Source organism: Grampus griseus (genome assembly GCF_964374135.1).
Source record: "Grampus griseus genome assembly, chromosome: 16".
NCBI classification, from domain to species: domain Eukaryota; kingdom Metazoa; phylum Chordata; class Mammalia; order Artiodactyla; family Delphinidae; genus Grampus; species Grampus griseus.
This window is the reverse complement of record NC_139010.1, coordinates 26,279,447-26,293,959: the sequence shown is the minus strand read 5'-3', so window position 1 is coordinate 26,293,959 and position 14,513 is coordinate 26,279,447. Positions and strand designations below refer to the sequence as shown.

General features: G+C 37.0%; 1 protein-coding gene across 5 annotated transcripts in view; it reads left to right on the top strand.

Annotated features, from left to right (window-relative positions):
- ASCC1 (activating signal cointegrator 1 complex subunit 1) overlaps nt 1–14,513 on the top strand; it is a 103,657-nt gene that overhangs the window by 70,847 nt on the left and 18,297 nt on the right. For all 5 annotated transcript variants that reach the window (XM_082673381.1, XM_082673380.1, XM_082673383.1 and 2 more), the window contains exon 9: nt 5,513–5,598. In XM_082673381.1, the coding sequence (XP_082529507.1) occupies nt 5,513–5,598 (86 nt within the window). The remainder of the gene's footprint in view (nt 1–5,512; nt 5,599–14,513) is intronic.

Sequence of the window (14,513 nt, the reverse complement as noted above, 5' to 3'; positions counted from 1 at the left end):
CCTGTGCTCCGCAACGGGAGAGGGAGAGGCCACAACAGTGAGAGGTCCGCGTACCGCAAAAAAAAAAAAAGAATCTCTGCTACATCTTCTGTTTTAGATCCATTAGCTTGTTTTGATGAGCGCAGTGGAAGGGGGCAGGGACATATCTAGCATGGGACTGTAGCATTCCAAATCTTTTATTTCTGTCGCACATAGGGTTGCCAGATATAGCAAATAAACATACAGGATGCCCAAGTAAATTTCAGGTGGAAAATGAATAATTGTTTTAGTGTAGATATGTCCCATGAAATACATGGCAGCTTTTTCTTTTTTTTATAAAACAAGAAAGATTAACTAGTAAAGGTAAATGTTAGAGCAGTGATTCTCAACTAGAGGCAGTTTTACCCCCAGAGGACATTTGGATTGTCTGAAGACATTTTTGGTTGTCACAGTTAGGGGGCTGGGAGTGAGTTGCTACTGGCATCTAATGGGTAGAGGTCAGGGGTTCTGCTTAACCCTCTGCAATGCACAGGACAACCCCTCATAACAAAGAATTATTCAGCCCAAAATGTCAGTAGCACCAAGGTTGAAAAACCTTGTGTTAGAGTAATGTTTTTTTCCCTCATGAATCTAAACCTTCATATAAAAATGCCTGTTTTAACCCTTTATTTGAGATAATAATCTACATTTTAATAAGGATTATTTTTCTTCCCATCCTCACCCACCAAGTCAAAGCTGTCTAGCACACATTCAGCATCTATCTGATCAGGAGCTACAAATTCAAGTTATGTGCAGCTGCTTCTTCAAAGCCCTGTTGTTTAAAATATACCAGCACCAAAACTCCATATTCAGGTTTTATTATATTTGTTAGGACCCTGACCTTGGTTTTAGAAAGTCTACGTTGGAAGAGGACTACATCAGGACTCCATCAGAACCCATGAACTATTTATAGATTTATAGTTTAGGACAGTTTTTGTGTCCCTTTTTACCAAAGTTCATCTTTTCATTTCTTCAGATATATACCAGAGAACTCAACTATAAGTTGTTTGGTTTGGTTAGCGCCATTGTTGGACTAAGAGATATGTAGCTAATCCAATTCTTAGTTCTAGTGTTAACTGTTTTATGATGCTACATTGTATTTTCTTTAAGACTTTTCTAAATAAATCAGTGTTTTACCTTTCAGAGCACTGAGATCAAAAAACATTCAAATGACTCAGTCAAAGCCTATGGACTCTGGGTAGTTAGTAGAATCCGAAGCTCTCTACTTATTCTTGTTCTGATGGAATATATTTCTTTCATTTGGATAGTGGTATTGCAGAAGACCATTTGGAATTCCAGAAAAAAATTTTTTTATGGAATATTTGATATAAATTATAATGTAAGTTATCTAATGGGAACATTTAAAGGAGTTTGTGGTATTTATTTTGTTCTGGACAGTTTTTAAAATTTATTTATTTTAATTAATTTATTTTTGGCTGCGTTGGGTCTTCGTTGCTGCGCGCAGGCTTTCTCTAGTTGTGCCGGGCGGGGGCTACTCTTCGTTGCAGTGCACGGGCTCTAGGCACACGGGCTTCAGTAGTCGTGGCACGCGGGCTCAGTGGTTGTGTTACACGGGCTTAGTTGCTCCACAGCATGTGGGGTCTTCCCGGACCAGGACTTGAACCCGTGTCCCCTGCATTGGCAGGTGGATTCTTAACCACTGCGCCACCAGGGGAGCCCCAGTCAGTCAGTTTTAATCTTGGAAAACACTGTTAGATCCCCTGAGGTGGTGTACATTTTAACATCATCACGTAAAGACAGAGGTTCAGAACTCTAACGTACGCTCTAGGGACTTCCCTGGTGGTCCAGCGGTTAAGACTCTGTGCTCTCAATGCAGGGGGCCCGGGTTCGATCCCTGGTCAGGGAACTAGATCCTTCATGTATGCCGCAACTAAGATCCTGTGTGCTGCAACTAAGACCCGGCACAGCCAAGTTAATTAATTAATTAATTAAAAATAAGGTACACTCTAATTCAGGGGTCCCCAACCCCCAGGGCGCAAAGCAGGAGGTGAGTGGTGGGCAAGCAAGGGAAGCTTCATCTGCCGCTCCCCATTGGTCTCATTACTGCCTAAACCATTCCCTCCACCCTGGTCTGTGGAAAAATTGTCTTCCATGAAACCAGTCCCTGGTGCCAAAGAGTTTGGGGACTCCTGCTCTAATTCATTGGTTCAGAAGTTACATTGTATCTAGCACCATCCAATAGGACTTTATATGATGATAGAAATATTCCATATCTGTGAAATTCAGTATGGTAGCCACTATCCACATGTGGTTATTGAGTACTTGAAGATGGCTGGCTAGTGAGACTGAGAAAGTGAACTTTTAATTAATTTAAATTTAAATAAGTACTTCACTGGAGGTCCAGTGGTTAAGACTTCGAGCTCACAATGCAGGGGGCACAGGTTCGATCCCTGGTCAGGGAACTAAGATACTGTATGCAGCATGGCATGGCCAAAAAAAAAGAAATTTAAATAATCACATGTGGCTAGTGGCTACTGTTTTGGACAGTGCAGTATTTTATTAGACATGTGATACTATCAGTAATACATTCTGCATCTGTCCTAGTCCTTAAATCTTAGTTCAGAGCTCTTACAACTATACCATACCCCATTATTAACTAACCTCTTAACATAAAAGAGTTGAATTATATAGGAATCTGTATCTTTTAAATTGTGTGGATCCAGATGTATATTCGGTTGGCACCAGAGCTTCATGAAAGAAAATGTTCTGTGTTCACAGTTTTGTTTGTTCACAACAAAATATATGTTGACATATATTTTAAATATAACAGCTTTAGTGAGATGTAATTCATATACCATATAATTCACCTATTTAAAGTATAGTGAGTAATGTAACCGTTACCACAGTAAATTTTAGAATATTTTCATCACCCCAAAAAGAAACTCCATAATTATTGGCAGTGACTCCCCATTTTTCCCTTACTCTTCAGTCCTTAGGCACCACCAGTCTAATTTTTGTCCAATGAATTTGCCTTTTTTGCATATTTCATATAAATAGAATCATGCAATGTGTGATCTTCTGTGACTGACTTCTTTCACTTAGCATAATGTTTATAAGGTTCATCCATGTTATAGCATGTATCAAATGTCATTCCTTTTTATTACCAAATAATAATCCATTGTATGGACATAACACATTTTATTTATCCATTCATCAGCTGATGGACATTTCTGTTGTTTCCACTTTTTGGCTATTATGAATAATGCTGCTGTGAACATTTATGTATGTGTTTTTGTGTGGGCATATGTTTTCATTTCTATTAGGTATATACTTAAGTGTGAAATTGCTGCATCATGATATCAGTATGTTTAACTTTTTGAGGAACTGCCAGACTGTTTTCCAGAGTGGCTGCACCATTTTACATTCCCACAAGCAGTACAGTAGTTCCCCCTTATCCGCGGGAGATACGTTCCAAGATCCCCAGTGGATGCCTGAAACTACATACCACATTCTGTATTTTTCCTATGCATACATACCTATGATAAAGTTTAATTTATAAATTAGGTGCAGTAAGAGATTAACAACTAATAATAAAATAGAAGAATTAAACGATATACTGTAATTAAAAGTATGTGAGTGCTGTCTGTCTCTCTCAAAATTTTTTATTGTACAAATTTAGTGCCTTTTCCATTTTCACTAAGCACTTACCATGCACTGTGACCGTAACTTTTGCAGTTTTTGAGGTGTGACAGCAAAGCTAGTACGAATCTCTTTTTCCTTCTTCCTAATTTCGCGGATAGAAGATTTGTTCTTAATGTAGATATTAGCAAACCTCAGCATATGATCTTTTTCTTTCCTTATTAAGTCAAGAACTTTCACCATTTCACTGAAAGGAAGCACTTTATGGCTTTTCTTTGGCATATCCGAATTGCTGGCATCATTATTCTTGCCTTTGGGGCCATTATTAAGTAAAATAAGGGTGACTTGAATACAAGCACTGCAATACCTTGACAGTCAATCTGATAACAGAGAGGGTGAGATACGCTGGACAAAGAGATGACACTTTCTGGGTGGGACAGATCACGCTACTCAAAATGGTGCACAATTCAAAACTTAGGAATTGTTTATTTCTGGAATTTTCCATTTAATATTTTTGGACCTCGGTTGACCATGGGTAACTGAAACCATGGAAAGCAAAACCATGAATAAGGGGGGGCGACAGTATATGAGGGTCTCAATTCCTCTACATCTTTATCTGCACTTGTTATTACTTTTTTATTATTGCCATCATTTGGAGTGTGAAGTGGTGTCTCATTGTGACTTTGATTTACATTCCCCTTATGGCTAGTGCTACTTATAGATTTTGCACCTGTCATTAAACATTTTAATCTTCAGATTTCATTACTGCTTTTTTATTGACATTTACTTAGTATGAATTTACTTTAAATTTTCACATCTCCTTTTAACAAGGAACCTATTTTTAAGTTGTGAAATATGCATGGGATTGGGATCTTGGATTAAGAGAATAGTTCTCATTAGAAAAATAGTCCTGTAGTTACCCAGGTATAATTCCAGTGGGCTAGCTAAAATATATTATGTTCATGGAGTTAGCACTTTGGATGTATTTTATCAGTTCTGACATGGTAATCTCCATACAATCAAAGAATCTCCATACAATAAAAGAATATACTCAAAAGTAGAAATACAAATATTTTTGAGTGTCTGTTGATGGGCAGGAAAGGGTTGATATTTCAGAAAATATTCTGATAAATAATTTTTGAAGATGCTTTGAATTTTATATACCCTGGATTCTTCTCTGTCTTGTGTTTTTCTCTTGAAAAGGCTATAGAATACATTGTTTTGCTTTTACTTGCCAGTTATCCCTTTCCTTTGATATCCTTTTTTCTGCTGCATTTGAAGGACATCTTTTGGGATAAGCAAGCTAAATTAATGCAAGGAGTTAGAATACAGCTTTGATGAGGCTAAGGTCATAGATTTGCAAATTTCTGTGTAGAATGTCAGGATACCTTTGATTGCAACTGAAGAGGTTTTTCTCATTCAGGGGGAAGTCCTTAAATCAACCCAAAGCATAGTTGCCTGCATTTTTGACTAGTTAATGTGTGAACTTCTGTATATTTTTATGTATTTAGAAATGCATGCAGCTTATATAAAATCTCGGGGTTTTAGACTACAAGGAACCTTTGGAAATCACCTTGTCTTAACCTCTAACTTTGTAAATGAGGAACTGAGGTCCATAGAGGAGACATAAACTGCCTAAGAATATGGTTAGTTATGTAGTTTATATACAGTGAGTACTTGGACATTGTTCAATGAATAAATATATATCAGTTGATGACAGAGCTGAGACTAGATGCTGGGTCTCCTGACTCATAGCCTGATGTATTTCCCTCCATATTATGTCACTTTCCAGGTAGTACATGAAGATCTTGCTAGTTGTCCCTGTAGAAGTCCAAGAGAAAACAGATACATAACCCAGGCTTCTCTTCTAACATTGTCTTTGGAATATTTACAGCTGAAGGCAGGTACAACCTCTACACAACAGATGGCAAATATGCCTTCAAGGAAAGAGAATCATTTGATGGCCGAAACATTTTGAAGGTCAGTATGAAGCAGAGTGAATTGGAAACCTTTGGCATGTGTCCTAAAATAAGGGAGGACAATAAGTGGTTCTCCTTTTAACAGTAAAGTATATTTTTCTCATATTTCCCATGAGGATTATTGATTGAAAGGACTGTTAAAATTGTTTTTCATTGTCCTAAAAGAGAAATCTTTTTTGACTTGTTAAAAGGCTGTTGGTATCTCTTAGAGTACTTGAAACTGATGATTTAAGAAACAAGTATAGTGACTATTTGGATCCATAGGAATAAGTTGATTTTAACCTTGTGAGTCTTGCTCTGTATTTTACCTCTGGAGGACTGAGTGTGCATTTTTTTAAGTGAAAAAGAATAGTTTGTCTTGTTCTAGTAGATTTTTCTCTTCACCCACAAAGTCGCTCTCCAAAGTTCCTGTATAATCTATTTTTACTCAGGAACAGCCCATGTACTAAAAGCTCGGTGGTCCATTTCTGACTGTTGAGGATTTGCTTCTGAGCGTTAAATTAACCTATGAAATTCAAATAAAAGGGGTTCTTTAGGATTGCATTTATCTTTCTACCACAGACCACATTCTGTAACATCCACAGTTTATGCTCTCTCTATCAGGTTAACATACCATTGTGCCTCTGTGCAAAGAGAAACATAAGTTGATACCGAAGGAGAGGTTTTTGATTCTTCATTTTACTTGTTCTATAATGATGTAGGTCATACATTTTCAAGGCCATGGGTGTTTTTTGGAGCTGGGAGGGAGAGTATGTATATAATAACTTCAGAATAAGCTCTAGCTTTAAAAATGTTTTTTCTTTTTCCTTCCTTCCTCCATTCCCTTATCTTATCACTTGACAGTTTTGTTGCCAAATGCCTAATATGACCTCATTGCGTATAATTAATGACATCACTGTTCAGCAGCTGCAAGCTCCTCACTGCAGAGCCTAACAGAGCAATGACAGCGTTCACTTAGGCAGGCATTCCTGCCTTGTGGGGAAGGGGCTTTGCAGGGCTTTGTTGATTCCTTCTTTTACTTGATACCTTTTCTCTCTTTGAGTAATTTTCTTGTCTTCAAAGTAGCTATTGTAGATTTGGTTTGAGTGGCAAGCTGCTAATGAATTCAGTTGCAGTTTACTTATTTTCCCAGGCCACAGCTTCATTGTATGAATCTTTCTCCTCCTCTAGCTCATTTCCTGGGGCTTTTTAAATAATAGCATTAATTACTTTACTTTTTTGTTATTGTTAATTTGATTAAGAAAAAAACTAGACGGATGGGGAAAGAAATCTGTTGGAATGACTCAAGCCAACTTGGTTCCTTTGAAATTAGAATTAAAGCCCAAAAGGTATGTTGATGCAAGTGGAGTGTGAGGTGCTTTAACATCTGTAAGAGGGAGGTAACAGCAGGGAGCCTGAGAAGTTGCTGTATGAACAGTATGGATCTCTCATTGAATATTTAATTTCTCTCATTCTGGAAAGTCAGTTTTCCATTTAAAGATGCTTGGCTTGGAAATCTTCCTAACCCACCCCAGTGATGACACGGCTGTAGCTCCCTCTAGTGTTGACGAAAGCTTGCTATAGTAGTTGTACCCTTACTGTTAAGGCCTAATTGGAATTTTAGAGCTGGGCCCAGCTAGGTACTTGGAAACTATTTAATCCAGTTCCTCATTTTACTCTCTAAGGGTGTGAGATCCAATATGGTTAAAATGTTTTGCCAAAGGTTAATGCTAGATAGTAGCAGAGTCTGAATCAGAACAAAGAGATTCAAAGCTCACAAGTTAGCAATGTCTCTACTCTCTTCCATAAAGATGCTCAGTGTTTAGGTAGAAATCAGTAGATATTTGAAACTGGGCCTATCTGAATTGTGAAAATATCTGACTAGACATAAATGTTGAGGCAATGGGTGTGCCAGTTAGTCTAAAACTGGCTAATTAAGAATTAGACTTTTGAGTTGAATATAATACTAACACCAACAGAAATACTTATTGACTGTATACCATCTGTCAGACTATGTGCCCTATAGATAAAAGTCATTATGATACAGTCCTTACCTTCCAGGAGCTTCCTGTCTTTGAGAGATACAGCTGGTTAATAGGTAATTACCATATAAAATGATGGGGGCAAATTATGAAATGGAGGGGAAGTACCTTTGAGCACAGGTAGTTGTAACAAAGTATCTTTTGATAGAATTTCCAATATATTACTTTTTTTTTTGTAAACTTATTTATTTATTTTTGGCTGCATTGGGTTTCATTCTGGTGCACGGGCTTCTCATTGCAGTGGCCTCTCTTGTTGTGCAGCACGGGCTCTAGGCGTGTGGGCTTCAGTAGTTGTGACACGTGGGCTCTAGAGCACAGCCTCAGTAGTCGTGGCACACAGACTTAGTTGCTCTGCAGCATGTGGGATCTTCCCGGACCAGGGCTCAAACCCATGTCCCCTGCATTGGCAGGTAGATTCTTAACCACTGCGCCACCAGGGAAGTCCCCCCAGTATATTACTTTTTAATCATTAGTTCCAGAAAATATAATCTTTCACTTACATTTAATCAAAGGAATTAACTTTTCTTTGAGAATAAAGATAAAATGTGGCATCCAACAACTAGCCCCCAAACACACAAGCAGTAATAACTGTATTTATGAAGTAGCTATAGCAGCCCACTTTTTGGAATTACAAGACAAGTCTTTCTCAACTAGAACATTAGAACCCATGGCCCCTGAATCCCTTGCAAAAAAAAAAAAGATTTAAAAAACTGATGGATTATACATAGTTTTTGTACCAGATATAATTATTATGTTTAGAAAGGGAAAAAAATCACTTTCATTAACAAGATAGGAACTGACTTGGAATAAACAGAAAGGTTAACTGCATTGATTGCTAAGGATCCCAAGCATATGTGTACAGCATATTAACAGCTACATAGGTCAAGGATCAGGAATGCTGGTGATGGGAAGCAGCCTTGGAAAAAAATCAACTTCATCTGCTATTCAAAGAGAAACAAAACGAGAATGCAAGTCATTGCTCATTGCTGTAAGAATTTAATGAGTAACAGCCAATTGCTATTCTACTCCATGAAGAGAATTGGTCCTTTTGGCTTGGTGTAGTATTATGTGTTTCGGATGCCTTAATAAGAAAAGAAAACTCCGACTCTTGGAGGTAGAAGCCACATTTTTCTTTTGTATAGCTCTTTTGAGAGTTGTTGCAGCTATTATAGACTAGTATCTGGTTATCCCTAGTTAAAATAAGAATTTTCTTACCCTAAGAAAGACTTTGAAAGAAGAACTGACAACTAAAGAATCATTCCGCGTGTTTTTCAAACCAGAAAAGGAATATATTTAGTAGTAGCATTTTTTTATGGAAGACTGACAGATAGCTCTGAAAGGAGGATATACAAGTGAAGAAGACCTAGGCCAAATTAATAGGATAGTGTCCTGTCAGAGGGTTTCCATTTCTCATCTAACAGATAGGAGCAAAGATGTAGTTTGTTTGTCTATAATGCAGTGATAAACTTGTAAATGGAGAAATCATGCTGATCTAAAGATGTAATGCAGGAAATAACTGCTCCCTCGCTAGCTAAAAGTAGAATGGTCATTAACTGCCAGTTTCTGGAGAGAGAAGTGGTCTTAATGGCAGTCTGTTTGGGGGACTTATGAAATGGTCTTATGCAATCGAATCAGTATTCCAAGACTGTGCTCTCAGCAGATTGAATAGGGGTACAGTAGTAACTATTTAAAAGCATAGCTTCTAACTGCAAAGTGAAGAGGAGACATTAGAGCCCTAGGTTGTACTCACCAGAGATGATTTGGTACAAATAAAGGCACAATAATATATTTGGGAAGGAATAGCCAGTACTGTAGGTCCAAAATCAAAGGACACTGTGAAGTGCCATTTCTTTAGATACTTAAAAATCCTGGAACAAAGTGATGCTGGGAAGACTGGACAGCTTCATGTAGAAGAATGAAATTAGAACGCTCCCTAACACCATGCACAAAAATAAACTCAAAATGGATTAGAGACCTAAACGTAAGGCCAGACACTATAAAACTCTTAGAGGAAAACATAGGAAGAACACTCTATGACATAAATCACAGCAAGATCCTTTTTGACCCACCTCCTAGAGAAATGGAAATAAAAACAAAAATAAACAAATGGGACCTAATGAAACTTAAAAGCTTTTGCACAGCAAAGGAAACCATAAACAAGACCAAAAGACAACCCTCAGAATGGGAGAAACTATTTGCAAATGAAGCAACTGACAAAGGATTAATCTCCAAAATTTATAAGCAGCTCATGCAGCTCAATAACAAAAAAACAAACAACCCAATCCAAAAATGGGCAGAAGACCTAAATAGACATTTCTCCAAAGAAGATATACAGACTGCCAACAAACACATGAAAGATTGTTCAACATCATTAATCATTAGAGAAATGCAAATCAAAACTAAAATGAGGTATCACCTCACACCAGTCACAATGGCCATCATCAAAAATCTACGAGCAATAAATGCTGGAGAGGGTGTGGAGAAAAGGGAACTCTCTTGCACTGTTGGTGGGAATGTACATTTATACAGCCACTATGGAGAGCAGTATGGAGTTTCCTTAAAAAACTACAAATAGAACTACCATATGACCCAGCAATCCCACTACTGGGCATATACCCCGAGAAAACCATAATTCAAAAAGAGTCATGTACCACAATGTTCATTGCAGCTCTATTTACAATAGTCCGGACATGGAAGCAACCTAAGTGTCCATCGACAGATGAATGGTTAAAGAAGATGTGGCACATATATACAATGGAATATTACTCAGCCATAAAAAACAAACGAAATTGAGTTATTTGTAGTGAGGTGGATGGACCTAGAGTCTGTCATACAGAGTGAAGTAAGTCAGAAAGAGAAAAACAAATACTGTATGCTAACACATATATATGGAATCTAAAAAAAAAAAAGGTTCTGAAGAACCTAGGGGCAGGACAGGAATAAAGACGCACACATAGAGAATGGACTTGAGGACACGGTGGGGGGAAGGGTAAGCTGGACGAAGTGAGAGAGTGGCATGGACATACATACACTACCAAATGTAAAATAGATAGCTAGTGGAACGCAGTCGCATAGCACTGGGAGATCATCTCGGTGCTTTGTGACCACCTAGAGGGGTGGGATAAGGAGGGTGGGGGGGAGACGCAAGAGGGAGGGAATATGGGGATATATGTATATGCATAGCTGATTCACTTTGTTATACAGTAGAAATTAACACAACATTGTAAAGCAATTATACTCCAATAAAGATGCTAAAAAAAAAATCCTGGAACATATAAAGCAAGTAAAAAAAGAGATGAATTTTTTTATATATATAAGAATATTTAGATTTAGAGAAAGAGGGAATTGGCAGTATTTAACTATATTAATATTTAATAGTACTTTATCTGAAAATATGTTTTAAATCTAGCTAGGTACATTGAGACTTTTCTTGAAAGATGTAAATGAGAGTAACTCAAGTATTTCATTCATTTTTGCTTTGCTCCATTGCTGCCTCTTAAAGTTCTTTAAAAGGACAGTTAGAATGAATGCATTTAAATGAGAGCTTTATTTAGTTTTCTTTACTTAGAGAAGTTTCTATAAAGGAAGCTGTTTAAAAATACATACTATTTATTCTCTTTGGTAAAAGTTCATAAAACATATATGTACTTTTAAACAAATAATCATAAAGTGAACACTGTAACTACTACCAAGGTCAAAAAGCAGAATGTGCCTCACATGTCCTTCCCTGGCCAACTCTGTGGTCTATTTGTCCTAAGGTAACAAAGGCACAATTAAGTTCTTAAATACTCTTAGTGAAGAGGCTTGTTTTCAATGATTACTTGTTTCAGAGTATTAGAAGAATATTGAAAAGATGAATTTATTTTTTCAAGGGAAGAGAGATTAGATTGAGAACTCGGTAGTAATTTTTTTTTAAAAGATATTAATGACTACAGAGGAAGACTAGCATTCAGAAAGTATATTATTTCTAAGGACGAAAATATTGTGTTTTTTATTATCCAATTCAGTATTAAGCCACGTTACATACTGTTCTTGAAAATTACTTCTTAGTCACATGGCTCTTCTTTAGAATTTTTTTTTTCAAAACTCACCTTGCGCAGAAAGCCTTTCCTTGAAAATCTATCACTAAATGTTCCATTGCACTATTATATCACTATGAATAACAGCAATTTGAATGTAGAAAAAAGTTGCTATGTCTCATTACCACCGTAGCTATGGTGTCATTTTTACTACCTGATATTTCTATGACTTGAATTTTTTTTTTTTTTTGGCCGCACTGCACGGCTTGCGGGATCTTAGTTCCCCGATCAGGGGATCGAACCTGGGCCCCGGCAGTGAAAGTGCCGAGTCCCAACCACTGGACTGCCAGGGAATTCCTGAAATTTTAATTTAAGTAAAATCACTAAGCAGGTGTCACTTTCTATTTAAGCTATTTATGCTTATACACTGTTGACATTTATTAACTTCACTTGGGCATACTAATATTTTGTAAGAGCTTTTATCCACAGCATTGGAAGCAATCACATCATTCTTGACAATCATGTAAAATAGGCAGCTTGTTAGAGGAGCAAATGTACAACTTTCTAGAGAATTTCACTTGGAAAATAAAAGCAAGATGTTGTGGAAAAGGCTTCTGTGAGAAGAGAGTTCATAGAAATAACATATATACTCACATATGTATATATTAATTAAGGATTGGAAGATAAAGCTAAGGAAATCTCTGGCAAAGTGGAGAGATAGAAAATATGAGGGGAAAATCTGACAAAGAGGATCCTCAGGCAGTGCAAAAATTAACTGTTAGGGTTCTAAAAGGAGAAAACAGACCTTGGAGTCTTGAACTTGGATGAAAGAGCCTCTGGACTGGTAGTGTTCCCAGGTACTTGGCAATAGTAAAGAAAAATCCTTTCTAGAAGAAAGTTCTATCACCCTCTGCCTAAAAATATTCTTCCAAGGAACTTTTGCCCCCAAAACAGCCAATAGACAAAGATAACTAGGCATATGAGGAAACCACTCACCATAAGCAAACAGACATCCAGAACTCATAAAGACATGAAATACTAGAATTATCAGACTTAGGCTAAAACAACTTTTTTATCAGGTAATTGGGAACTATTGCAAAGAAAAAGTGATGTAGCAGTTCTGAAAAGAACCAAGTAGAAATGCTAGAACTGTAAAAATGCAATAACTGAACTTAAGAGCTCAATGGATGGGGTTTAGCAGCAAGTTAGCAAATTAGATAGAGCTGCAGAGGGAAGTAGTGAAGTGGAAATTGTCACAAGAAATTATCCAACATGTTGCATGGGCAGAGGGGGAAGGTAAAAATTACAGATGAGAGAAAAAGAGACATACAGGATAGAGTGACAAGATCTAATATACATTTAATTGGAGTCCCAGAAGGAGAGGAAAGAGAGAATGGGCCAGAGCTAATGAAAGACATCAACCTACAGATTAAAGAAGCCAAATGAATTCCAAACAGTTTTGTTAAGTGAGCCTATATTGCACTTTTCTTTCCTACAGCTTGTGAGTGAATCATGGACAACGTGAACTAAACTACTTTAAAAAGGCCCCAGCACTTTTAAAAATGAATGTCTAGAGTTTGTTGGCAGTATCCACATTACAAAGAACAAAACCCAGGAAATCAGTGAAAGAATGCTTTTCTTAAAGTAGGTTATAAAAAAAAAAAGAAAGAAGGGAAAAAGGTATCCAGGAATTCTCTTTACTATTTTTGTAACTTTTCTGAAAGACTGAAACTACATCATTGTAAAAAATTATAAAAAATAAAAGAAGATGGAAAGACAGACATGCTCTTGGGAGAGGAATAGGACACTAACCATTTGTTATGGTTGTGGGTTTTTTTTTTTTAATAACCATCTTCCAGAAAAGTTTGTTGAAGTCATGCCTATGTTTTGTTCCAGCATTTAGGATAGATGTAACTTCTGTTAATTCCTGATCTTACTACAAAATTTGGCCCATTTGATTTCAAGGGGTATAAGAATTTTAGGTAAGGAACAACTTCCTGATTAGGATGTTTCATATTGAGCAAGCTACTAATAAGGTAGCTGCATCTTTCACTAGAATGTTTTTTGTTTTGTTTTATTTAAGAAAATAGAGTCCATTTCTCTTTAAAGCCATTCTTCCCACCAACATCCTTTTCAAACTATTCCATTTAATTCCATGAAACCTATCTGTCAGCTCTGTCATTACACTGAAACCGCACTGTAAAAAGGCACCAGTAGCCCCCTTTTGTCCAGTGCCTTAACCTACTTTAATTTTTTCCCAGTAACCACATTGAGAGTTTTAAGCCCTTTTCTCTTTCAAATGTTCTCTTCTCTTGGCTTTAGTGGCAGTTTTTTCCTTTTTCTGGTTCTACTTTTTTTTTTTTTAATTCACTGCCTTGTATGACTACTTCCTAAAGTTTTGTCCTTATCTCTCTGTTTTTCTTTTACTGCAATCTTGTTCTATCCAAATCCTACTCATTCTTCAAAGTCCAGTACAGGTGTTACCTCCTCCATAATGGTAAGGACCATCCCAGTCTATGGCATGCTTTCACCTCTCAGTGCCTACCCTCCTCTCCTTACTTTGTGCAGACACCATTCACGTGCCTCTCAGCGCTTAGCAATGTCTTTTGTGCCTGGCAAGCATTCAGGAAGCTTTTTCTGGATTGGCTAACTAAAACTTTTTTCTGTAGAAATCAGAAATCTATAAATTTCTATAGAATCTTCCTTTGGCAGAAGAAAAGAAAAAGATTTTGATTGACAAAGGGGATATTTTTTGCCCCTTACTTGAAATTGTAACTCTCAGAGCAGGGTCCTGTAAGCTATGGTCTAAGGACCAAATTTGGCCTGTCCCCTGTTTTGTTGTATGGCCCTCAAACTATGAATGGTGTTTATATTTT